The sequence below is a fragment of the Gossypium hirsutum genome, chromosome D01 (assembly GCF_007990345.1).
Source record: "Gossypium hirsutum isolate 1008001.06 chromosome D01, Gossypium_hirsutum_v2.1, whole genome shotgun sequence".
In the NCBI taxonomy this organism is placed as follows: domain Eukaryota; kingdom Viridiplantae; phylum Streptophyta; class Magnoliopsida; order Malvales; family Malvaceae; genus Gossypium; species Gossypium hirsutum.
Window position 1 is genome coordinate 64,582,066 of NC_053437.1, and position 11,806 is coordinate 64,593,871.

The window sequence follows — 11,806 nt, forward strand, 5'->3', positions numbered from 1 at the left end:
AAGCATTTTTTTTTTCTATTTTAGAAAACAGGGGCCAAGTCCTTGCCTATCCCCTCTAGTTTCGCTCTTAATCAGTCCAGAGCTTTAATCACCAGTCTTGATCACCAGTCTTGACATTCAAGGTTGAATAAATCAGTGGCACGGGTAACAATAAAGAGGTTGGTAAGTGCCTCGATCTCTCTTAAAATAATAAAGTTATATTTTAACCCTTCAAAATCAGTACATGGTATTATTGTATTTTAACCTCCCAAAATAATATAACTTTAATTTAATAATTTTTAAGCTATTAACATGGAAAAATTGCATTCAACTGTCATAAAATTATACATTGCTTCAAAAAAATTTTCTAGCTTCGCTTTTGATCTCTGGAGAAGAAGTTTACTACCACTTTTTCCAATCACTTGATGGAAAGCACGATCATTAGATCCAGACTAGTTTGGCCAATACATTGGTTCAAAGAATGAGGCTGATACATGTCGATTGAATCGGGTTAAAAATCTAATTTAATCAACAATTGAATCAGCTCAACTAATTTTTATTTTATTTTATAATAATTTATAATAATTTGTTTAATCAAATCGAACTAACTAACTAATTAAAACAAATATCAATAATCTAACCAATCCAACCTCTAACCTATTTGTAAAAATATTACTTAAAATTTTATTCTAATAATTTCACATCCACAGCGCCCAATAGTCTCGGCCTAACTTTACCCATATATTTATAGCTGCTTGCGCATATAAGCCCAATCTATCCCAATTATGACCCAAATTTCCCTATATGAGTCCCAATATAGAACATAATTTCTGGTCGCCGTAAATTCCTTCCTTTTTCTCAACAGCGTAAGCTTGAACAATGCGACTACCAATTTCCCAGAAACCACCCTATTTTCCATGACCAACTTCCCCCAAAACCTCTCACCAAAGCGGCTTCTCAAGCTTCTCAAGTCAGAAACAAACCCGTACTCTGCATTGGCTCTCTTCGACTCAGCAACTGGCCATCCGGGTTACACCCACTCACCCGACGTTTTCCACCACATCCTCCGTCGACTAATCGACTCCCGTCTCGTTTCCCACGTCACTAGGATCGTTCAACTCATTGAAAGCCAGAAATGTAATTGCCCAGAAGATGTTGCTTTGACGGTAATCAAAGCTTATGCTAAAAACTCAATGCCTGATAAAGCATTAGATTCCTTCCAAAGAATGAAACAGGTTTTCGGGTGTGAACCTGGTATTCGGTCTTACAACACTTTGCTCAACGCTTTTGTTGAGTCGAATCGTTGGGATGAAGCTGAGTCGTTTTTTAAGTATTTTGAAACGGTGAGTATGGAGCCGAATTTGCAAACCTATAATATTTTGATTAAGGTTGCTTGTAAAAAGAAGCAGTTTAAGCAGGCGAAGGAGATATTGGATTGTATGTGGAAAACGGGTTTTCAACCAAATGTGCAAAGCTATGGGAGTTTGATTAGTGGGTTTGTTAAAGGTGGGAACTTGGTTGTTGCTATGGAAGTGTTCGACGAAATGTTTGAGAGAAAAGTGATCCCTGATGTTATGTGTTATAATATATTAATTGATGGGTTTTTCAAAAATAGAGATTTTGTGAAGGCAAATGAGGTTTGGGAGAGATTGTTGGAAGATTCTTCGGCTTATCCGAATTCGGTTACTTATAATGTTATGATTAATGGTTTGTGCAAATGTGGAAAGTTTGATGAGTGTTTGAGTATATGGGAAAGGATGAAAAAGAATGAAAGAGAGAAGGATTTGTTTACTTATAGTAGTATGATTCATGGCTTATGTGAGGCAGGGAATATTGATGGTGCTGAGAGAGTTTATAAAGACATGGTTGAAAATGGTGTAATGATTGATGTGGTTACTTATAATGCAATGCTTAATGGGTACTGTAAATCTAGGAAAATTAAAGACAGTTCTGAGTTGTGGAAATTGATGAAGAAAGAGGGTTGTATAAATGTTGTTAGTTTTAATATATTCATTAGAGGGTTGTTGGAGAATGGGAAGGTAGATGAAGCTATTTCTCTATGGGGGAACTTGCCTCAAAGAGGTTGCTGTGCTGATGCTTCAACTTATGGAGTTTTGATTCATGGATTGTGTAGAAATGGATACTTAAGAAAAGCTTTGGATATATTGCAAGAGGGTGAACTTGGGGAAGGGAAAGTGGATAGCTTTGGATATTCTTCAATGATTGATGGGTTAGGCAAACAAGGGAGACTAGATGAAGTAGCCGGTTTAATTTGTCGAATGGTCAAGTGTGGTCATAAACTGAATCCTTATGTTTATAATCCCTTGATTCAGGCTTTTATCCAAGCATCCAGACTTGATGATGCAGTTCGATTTTTCAAGGGAGTGGACTCAATGGGTTGTTCTCCTTCTGTTGTTTCATATAATATTCTCATTTCGGGTTTATGTAAAGCAGATAGATTTCGAGAGGCGTATTCAATCTTGAAGGAAATGCTAGAGAAAGGGTGGAAACCAGACATGATTACTTACAGCTCATTAATGAAAGGTCTTTTCCGAGGAAAGAACGTTGAAATGGCACTTGGGTTATGGAACCATGTGCTTGACAAAGCCTTAAAGCCTGATGTAACTATGCATAATATCGTCATTCATGGTCTTTGCTCCGTTGGCAAAGTTGAGGATGCTTTACAGCTCTATTCAAAGATGAGACAAAGGAACCGTGCTACTAACCTCGTAACCTATAATACTATCATGAAAGGGCTTTACAAAACTGGAGAATACGAGAAGGCATCGGAGATCTGGACCCAAATTTCAAGTGATGGACTACAGCCAGATATTATTTCTTATAACATTACTCTCAAGGGGCTTTGTTCTTGTGGTAAGATATTAGATGCAATTGGCTTTTTGGATGATGCTTTAGAGCGTGGAATCCTCCCAACTATCATTACATGGAACATCCTAGTCAGGGCAGTGCTGACCACTGGCTTCAAGATGGCTGTTTCGATTTAGGATTCACTTGCAGTTAAATTCCCATTTCTGGACTTTTGGCAGTTGAAACTATGGTGCGCTCTTCACCAGATCAAGAATCCCGGGGACTAGTCTTTGAGTTGCATACATTAAAGAGATCCTAAGTTCATTTACATGTTCCGGGACCAAGAATTGCTATCATTGTCATTCGTAAGACTTATTGGACGTACATGAGAGGATGGCTTTTACAATGAAAATTCTCTCGAAGTGATTGGAGGTATGGATGCATGAACACCTAAGGCTAAAAAGGCAAGTTCCTATACATGGCTTTTTTTAGAGTTTAGATATGACCTGAAACCACACTCACATCTTGGGATATATATATTTACATTTATTGTTATAAGCATCGGATTTTGAAACTCGCATTGGTATTAGTGATGGCAGCTATGCCACTAAGATCAAATGTTGATGATGATGCAAAAGAAACACTGCTTGATGTATCAAACCCAAGTATTAAGTTATTACTTGGGGTTATTCAATCATGCTACACCATTTGTTGGATTAGATATAATAAGAAGAGCCTTTACTTGTTTTCATCATTCTTTTCTGTTTTTTCCTCTTCTGATAACACTGTATGTTCATAGATAAACTGGGAAAACAAAGCAACTAAAATAGCTCCAAGAACTGCAACTTTTCGCCAATCCGATCCAGTGACCAACGAGTCCGCAATCCCAACAGCAAGCACCGTGATTAAAGCAAGGTAAAGATTCCTCCTTGCTTTAGACCCAACTTTTTCTTTAGTAACCTCCTTAACTTTCTCAGCTTCCTCCATTGCTTTTGCTGTGTCTATAGGCTTTTTCTCTGTCAAGTTCTTAAAGAACAAACCTTCATTCCTTTCTTTCTCCATTTGATCTTCAAATTCTGCTAATTGATCTTCATTCATCTCAATCTCTTGCCTGTTCAATTCTTGTGATTCTTTAAAAGCTTGCATTTGACTCTCAATGTTCTCCATTATCTGCTTAACACAAACAAAATGAGGTAAAAGTATTATAGAAGCCCCTGTCCTAGAATTCAGATTACATTTTGCCCCTTTTACTAAAAAAATGGGTAAATTAGTTTCTGTACATTAAATTAAAGAGCAAAAAGACCAGTTTTTAACAGTAAAAATGGATAAAATTTTTAACAGAAAGGCTAGTTTGCTTTTTGATCTAACATGTAGGGACTCATTTACCCATTTTTTTGAGTAGAGGGGGCAAAATGCAAACTGAATAGTACTTTTACCATCAGAATGAATAACATCACTCACAAGCAGATTTACATATCAACCAGCTTTTTTATATAAACCCCTACCCTTTCACTAGCTTCTTCAAGTCCTTTAAGAGCATCTTCACCAACTTTATCAAACTCAGCATTAGCTTCTTCAGCAAATTGTGTGAGATAAGCCGATCTTTTGTCTAAATAATCCGTTAGACGAACCTTTTGAGCCTGCAACATAGCTATTTGAGCAAGCAGGTCTTGTTTTCGAGTGTCACCTTCCGGTTCGGGGTCAGAATCCGACTCAGAATCATTCGATTTGCTGAGACACAGTATGGGGTTCTTTGTGTATGTTGTAATTCTTCTGGTTTGGAAAAAAACATGGTTACTACTGTATGTAAAGGAAGCTTGAATGGCTTTGAGGGCTATCATCATTTTTTTTCACTGTGGGGATGGAATGGCGGCTTAATTTTGTATGTTTCTATTTACAATTGGATGGGTTTTGTTTCTTTGTTTGAACCTCTCATTTTTTGTGTACATTATCCACTTTTATGAGCTATATTAATATAAAGAGAGCTGTGTGAAATTACCATTTTGCTTCCTAAAAAGGGTATCAGGTTGCTTCTTTAAGATATTTTTTTGGACTTTATCCATTATTTGAAGAATTATTGGTTTTTATTTATTTATATTCGAATTATGTATTGACACAAAATTCGAATATAAACAAAATTACAAAAGTTAATAATTAATAATTTTGACATTAAAATAATTTAATTTAACAATATATAAAAAAATGATAATATTATTTAAATTATAATATATTAATATATTATCTAATATTGTATTATTTTAATATTAATTTTTTTAAAATTAAATAACATTAATATAATTTATTCTAAGTTAGGTAAATATTTTTAAAAATATTTTGTAATTATATTATTTTTTAATTTATTAGTAATTTTAAACAAAAACTAATATTGTAAAAATATTATAAATTTAATATGTGCAACTGACCTGTGCATTGCACAAGAATAAAAACTAGTTGGGGTGAGTGTTTGATCGAATCAAATGAAAAAAATTTGAGTTAATTGAGTTGATGAGTCATGTTTTATCATCCTAATTCGATTTGAATTTTTTTTCAAATCAAATCTAGTGAAATAAAATTCGAGTCTAGTGAAATTGTTTGAGTTAAATTAAAAAAAATTTACACATGTCAGATTAAAATCTTGTTAACTAATTAACTAATTTAAATATAAACAAGTTCCAATGTGACAGCAGGTAACATGGCGAAGATTTAAATGACAAGGTCGATTGCCATGCGTTGGAATTGGGTGAACCTATTTTTATGACCGGTTAATTTTCGTGATAAGAGAACGATGAGACGATCGTAAACTGGAACCCAGAAGATAATATTGATAGTGTCGAAGAGAGATAGTGAAGCCGAAGGGATCTCGAATGATGGGCTCATGTGAAGGTACATTGTGTTGTCTTGTAGTACAAACAATGTGCCCATTTGACCATATACAGTTGAAAATATAATACCTGTTGCCCATATCAGAAGTAACCTTATTATGGATTTAAGTTCTTCAATTTGGGTTATTGTGCAAAGCTTCCATGGATTAATGGATCCTTTGGTTTGATCATTTGAAGTTACCACAGCTGCCTTGTCAAAGAAGCTATAATGGTACATACATTAATGAAATCAGTTAGTACACAATTATAACATTATGTGGTAAAAGTATCACAAAATCTCCTATACTATACATTGGATTGCATTTTAGTTATCGGGTAAATTAACTTTTGTAGGTTAGATGAGTAAGCAAAACAACTCCTTTAAAATTTGGTGTTTATGTATAAGGTATAAAAACAAATTTAACCCTCAACCTAATAAAGCTAAAAGGTCAAAAGGGCATTAGTAACCAATTTTTTTTTAAAAAATCGATTAAGCCCTTTTAAAATTTAAAAATTATTAAAAATTATCAAAATTTCGTACCTTAATTGCTTCGTATGGTTGAGTTTTCGGCTTCCTCGAAATGTAGAAGAGACTTGTCGTTGGGTACTTCAACTCGAGCTTTCCCGACGGAAGCAACCATAACCTGGAAGATTCGAGTAAGGGGACTCCCTCCTGGTCTTTGGTTTCTATACAACTTCGTACCCGAAAAGAAGCTCACAACTGCAATAGCCATGGCAACGGCTGGAATCCCAAACCCCCAACCCCATCCGATGTTTGTTTGTATCCAAACAAGGACCGAAGAAGCGACAAGTGCAACGATATTAATCGAAAAATAGAACCAATTGAAGAAAGAACTCTTCTGTTTCTTTTCTATTTCATCGGAATCATCAAATTGATCCGCACCGAACGATGAAGCACAAGGCTTAATTCCTCCTGTACCAAGGGCTATTAAGTATAGTCCTAGAAAAAACACTCCAATCTGTAACCCTGTCGGATGGCAAATGTTGTTTTCGTCGCATGTCGGTTTTAGTCCATGAATTGATACCGACATTGTCAATATCATCATGCCCTGCAATGAACTTACACAACTTAGTGACTAAAAAAAATTGACCAAACCCGAAATGAACTTACGAAAACATAGCTGATGGAGAAACTAGCAATCGTCCAGTATCGTCCCAAATACTCATCAGCGAAAAATGCTCCGGTTAAAGGCATGACATAACACATTCCCAACCAATTCGTGACGTTACTAACGGCCGTGACGTTTCGTTGATTGAGTTGGAATTTTAGATAATTAACAAGGTTCGTGTTAATCCCATAGAAAGCTAATCTCTCACAGCATTCATTTCCTATATATAGAGCATATGCATCAAATGTACCTTAAAAGGGATCACTGAAAAAACCAGACCATGGAACATACATAGAATTTGTAACATATACAATTACCTAGGATGTAAGGACATGCTTTCCATGTCCCGGTCTTATGTTTGACGGCCGGTTTGTTCCGGAAATCGGTCGTTCCGTCCTCCTTATATATACCTTCTTCTGCCATTACAATCCTATTAAAACCCCAAGGATTCAATGAACAAAAGTTCAAAGTTCAGCATGTATATTGAGAGCTGAATTGAGACCCCGGAAGCAAGTGATTACTTATAAGCCATCGACATTAGCAATTTTGGGCACATGGTTCGATCAGACACAATTAAATGCTTAGTGAAACTGAACGTGTTCCGATTGATGTAAGATATTAATTATAAGTCGAATGATAAGAAATTCGATATCTATTATATTTCGAAATATGATAAATGTCAATAAATGCAGATATATTTAGAATAGATTGAGTTATATTTTTTTTCTTGTTGGTGGGCACATTTTCATAGGAAAACAAAAGGATCTTTGCTGCATTCGTTTGAAACATTTAAGTCCTTTTCACTCGCTGGTTTTGTCAGTGGCAGCCATTGATGAATTTTTGGGACTTATCTTATTATCATTTTAACAATTGGATGGGTGATGAAATTAATTATGACATTAATTTTCAATTTGATTGGTTTAATTGTGAATTTAATTTTAATGAAATAAATTATTTAAAAAATTTATAAAAATAAAAAAATATATATTAAAAAATTATAAAACTTCGTTCAATCGATTTTAATTTAATTGGTCCAACCCTTTTATTCAAATTGATGTACTGATCAATTCTTAGTCTAGTTGATTCGAGCGATAAACCCGTTTGATTCTAACAATAATAAAATTTTGCTAGCAAGTGCATTTTAGTGTTTATGGCAATCTTTAAGATGAGTTAATATAACTTTATAATAATCACTTTGGTCCTGTTTGGTAATTGGCTGATAGCTGATTGCTGATTGCAGTAGTTGGTTTGACAATTGATTATATTATTTAAAAGTATTTACTTGTTTATAATGCTTTAGTTTTTGTTGGGTGAAATTATTGAAATAAAACATTATTACCGATGAGTTAAAATATCTATTATGAAAATTAATTAGTGAATATTTTTAAATTTTTAAATAAATAAATTTCTTAAATTCCTTATTTGCAAATTTCTTAACTTGTATAAGAAATCATTTTACATAAGGAAATTGAAAATAAATTAAGAGTACATAAATTAATTAGTAAATTTTTTTAGAATGGAAGCTGCTGATGTTTTGACACCCCTATTAGGTTTAAGAGCATGTGGCAAAGAGAATAATTTTTGAGCAAGCATGGTCAAATATGTCATTCTATGTATCTCATTCTCAATCAATTGTGAAAAAGTTGTTCATCCCAACGTTTTTTATTTTGGAGGTTTTAACTCAAGAAGCTTTTACAAACCTCCATTCATCAAATACTACAATTAGAGGGTTTGATTACTCAATTCTACATTTATACCCAAATCAACTAAAAAAACCCAAAACTCTATTTACCAAACACCATCTTTATATTAAATTTAATGTTAGATGGTAGCTTACACTAATAGGCATAACGATAAATTATTTATGTTTAAATTTTCATTTAATATCCCGCACTCTTATTTTTTAAAAAATAATGTATATAATGAAAATATTATAAAAAAATAGTCTATATAATTTTATTTTATCAAATTTTATATAAAATAATTTATTAATATATCAAAAATTATACAATATACTTTAAATATAATTATAAAAAATAAAAATAATACAAATTTTTTCTATTAGTATAAAAACAAGCTAGCCATGCATTTGTATAAAAAGTTGAAATTTAACACCTTTCTTTATTTTGCTTAGCCTATAGAAAAATAGAGGGTAGGCTTTTGTTTCAGTCCCTTAGACTGGTCTAAAAAAGAAATTTTGGTCAGAGAATGGTCCAAAATTTGATCCCAATAAAGCCCATATATACAACCCCAAGCAATAAATCTATCTCCATTTTCCACAAGAGTTTTTGTATACATATGTTTAATTCACATCAATTTAACTTAGGGTTTATATAGATAGGAATGAAATATGTGATTTATTAAAGAATTCTTTTACTTTTATTTACAATTTTTATACAATATTGGGGTGAGAATGAAATAATACGATTTGAACCCGTAATAAATGAGTGTCTGACAAGAACTTTAACTATCACTATATACGAATTAAGATTTTTATTTCTTTTCTAATATTTTATTTAATTGCTGTTAGTTATAAATATATATACACCAATTTATTAAATACATTTATTTAACTTAGAGTTGTTCATTAGACAAATCGAGTTGGTTACGAATTGGGTCAATTACAAATAGTTCAATTTGGGTTTTAAAAATTTTGAATTTGACCATTATGGATTCGGATTATTTTGGGTTTTTTGAGTTTGATCATTACGAATTCGAATAATTTTGGGTCATTTGATCGCTTCAAGCTCAAATTACTTCTGGTTACTTATTTGAATTATTTTATGTATGGGTCATTTGGATTAGAATTATTATTGGTTTAGATCAAACTTGGGTTTGGGTTAATTCAGGTTCGAGTCAAATAGGTTTAGATTGTTAAGTTTTCATGATTAAATCAGGCTAGATCGAGTTTGAATTAAATTGATCCAATTAAACTTTTGGTACTCGGGTCAGAATTGAAATATTTACTCAAATTTATTCTTTCAAAACAATATATTTTTTCATAATAGATGTCATAAAGTATGATCCCAATCAAAGCATAATCAAGCTTCCAACCAAAATGAGAATTCAGTTTATCAATGTTTATTGGGTCGAGTAGTAAAGAGTTCAATATCCTTAAACGGTATCTTTGATTCAAGTATTGTGGATGAAAATTACAAAACTGAGAGAACTTGTCTCGCATTTAAAGGTTTGACTCAACTCAATTCCAGATTTAATCAAAATCCAATATAATAACCAAAAATCGCAAAATGTTAGACCAAAAACAGCAACCGGTTTACCATAGGGTCCAATTCCAACCTCGGACAGTCTAGGAGTGATTTGAATTCAATTCCAAAGGAGTTCATCATAATTTGGTAGCTAACCCTAAGCTTCAATAAGCCATTTGGTTTCAAATGAGTAATCTCATCCCCATTTAAACAAATATACTTTGGAAAACTTTGAAATGAAGGAGAGAGGAAAGCATTTTTCTTAGTTGGTTTTGTCTTGGCTTTCAAACAAGCGATTATAGTTAAACTGTTGGCCTATTAGGGTTGTCAATTTATGAAGATCATCATGAAAGCCATTTCTCAACCTTTTAGTTATCTTCGTTGATAATGTTAAAACAAGATTTAGTTTTTGTATTTAAAATTTCAATTCAATCATTAAAATCGTTAGTGTTTTTCGTAAAAGTTTATTATCAATGCACCCATGTGATTGTGTAAACTTCAGTATAGTAAATGATTATAAACTCAATAAACTGACACGGTGAGTATTTTATGTCAAAATTTGTCATAAGTACATCTATGCAATTACACCGACTTCAAAAGCAAATCATACTTTATAATAAGCAATTTTCTACGGAAAACAACAAGAGTATCAACAATTGGACTAAAAATTTTAAATCGGAAAAAGTAAGAGGAATTAATATTTCAACTTTTTAAGTACAAAGACGGAGAACATAATTTGACTTATAAAATATTCTCACAAATAACATTAAATAAAAAATTACATTCTTAATCCCTCTAAAAATTAATAATTTAATTAATTTAACATAAATTTTTTAAAATTTTATCTCGATGTCTCGGCACAAAAATTTTTATTTCAATAATCACACAATAGCCGGCTTGGAATTCAATGCTTAAAGGTGGGCCTAAAGATGAATTTACTGACCATAAATTCCAACCAACCAATTTTCTGAGTTAAATGCTTGTAATTTATCTGGAAATGGCATTGAGAGGTTTAAGAACTTAAACTTCCAATTATGATTTGGTCCCTAAAAAACAACTTTTATGTGAAATGCAAGAAATAATGGGAATAAACCTTGTTTTTTCTCAATCTTTCTTGTTTCTAGAGGATACATTCATCCACCTAACCAAGAAGAAATCATATGTTTAAGCAGTAATAAATCTATTTCTAAATTTGTATTATTCATAACTCTCCCCAGACTTTAAAATTGGAAGAAAATGCACGCTTAAACACGCTCAAATCTACATTTTCCTTGTTATTGTAATAAGAGCAATGCCAACGGAATTAAGAGCTAATAATCAGATGTCTTGATTTCTTTTTGGAATTCAAATCTCATGATTATTAGCATGAAATAAACGGTTTTATTGTCTTTCTAAACTTGCCCATATTTTCAAAGAGTAAATTCATGTATCTTTTCGACTTATATTGAATTATTTTTTTATCATCACAATATTAGGAGAGGGGAATAAGATGGCAATATTGTTTGAATCCGAATCATTTGGGTGTCAAAGGAGAGCTTTAAATCACTAATCTAAACAAATATTGACAAGTTCTTGATGACCTAAATTCGACTCTCATCATGTGTGGGTCTCCAATTCCACCATGCGTAGTTACCATATGTCAGTTTTGTTCGATTCTTTGTCCATTTGTGCTTTTGTATTTGTTTGATTCTTCTGCTTCTTTTTTGGCATTTTCAATATTTGTTTTAAAGTTCATATATGGGGCTCATGACTGCTCCTTCCAACAATGTCATCTCCAATATTCAAACCTACATTCTTCGATCTACAAGCAGAATGTGTCTAA

The 11,806-nt window shown here is 32.5% G+C and overlaps 2 protein-coding genes and 1 pseudogene across 3 annotated transcripts; 1 reads left to right on the forward strand and 2 right to left on the reverse strand.

The window, feature by feature from the left end:
- Positions 1-754: 754 nt before the first annotated feature.
- LOC107905641 (pentatricopeptide repeat-containing protein At3g09060) lies at positions 755-4,804 on the forward strand. 2 transcript variants are annotated; one of them, XM_041087754.1, is made up of 2 exons: positions 755-3,251; positions 3,587-4,804. In XM_041087754.1, exon 1 carries the CDS (start codon positions 897-899, stop codon positions 2,982-2,984), a length of 2,088 nt encoding a protein of 695 aa, XP_040943688.1. In that variant the 5' UTR covers positions 755-896; the 3' UTR covers positions 2,985-3,251; positions 3,587-4,804. The 2 variants fall into 2 exon arrangements, with proteins under 2 accessions (XP_040943688.1, XP_016687824.1); XM_016832335.2 differs by having other exon boundaries at positions 755-3,219.
- Positions 3,441-4,633, reverse strand: LOC107905642 (uncharacterized). The gene is made up of 2 exons (XM_016832336.2): positions 4,293-4,633; positions 3,441-3,957 (listed from the first exon to the last, which is right to left on the reverse strand). The coding sequence occupies exons 1-2, from the start codon at positions 4,629-4,631 to the stop codon at positions 3,526-3,528; spliced, it is 771 nt and encodes a 256-aa protein (XP_016687825.1). The 5' UTR covers positions 4,632-4,633; the 3' UTR covers positions 3,441-3,525.
- Positions 4,805-5,442: 638 nt separating the features above from the next.
- LOC107902664 (protein NRT1/ PTR FAMILY 8.1-like) lies at positions 5,443-7,201 on the reverse strand (annotated as a pseudogene).
- Between the last annotated feature and the right edge of the window lie 4,605 nt (positions 7,202-11,806).

Coding starts and splice junctions, on each gene's coding strand:
- LOC107905641 (XM_041087754.1), top strand. CDS start 897: ATGACCAACTTCCCCCAAAACCTCTCACCAAAGCGGCTTCTCAAGCTT.
- LOC107905642 (XM_016832336.2), bottom strand. CDS start 4,631: ATGATGATAGCCCTCAAAGCCATTCAAGCTTCCTTTACATACAGTAGT. Junction 3,958..4,292: donor TTGAAGAAGCTAGTGAAAGG/GTAGGGGTTTAT, acceptor TGTGTTAAGCAG/ATAATGGAGAACATTGAGAG.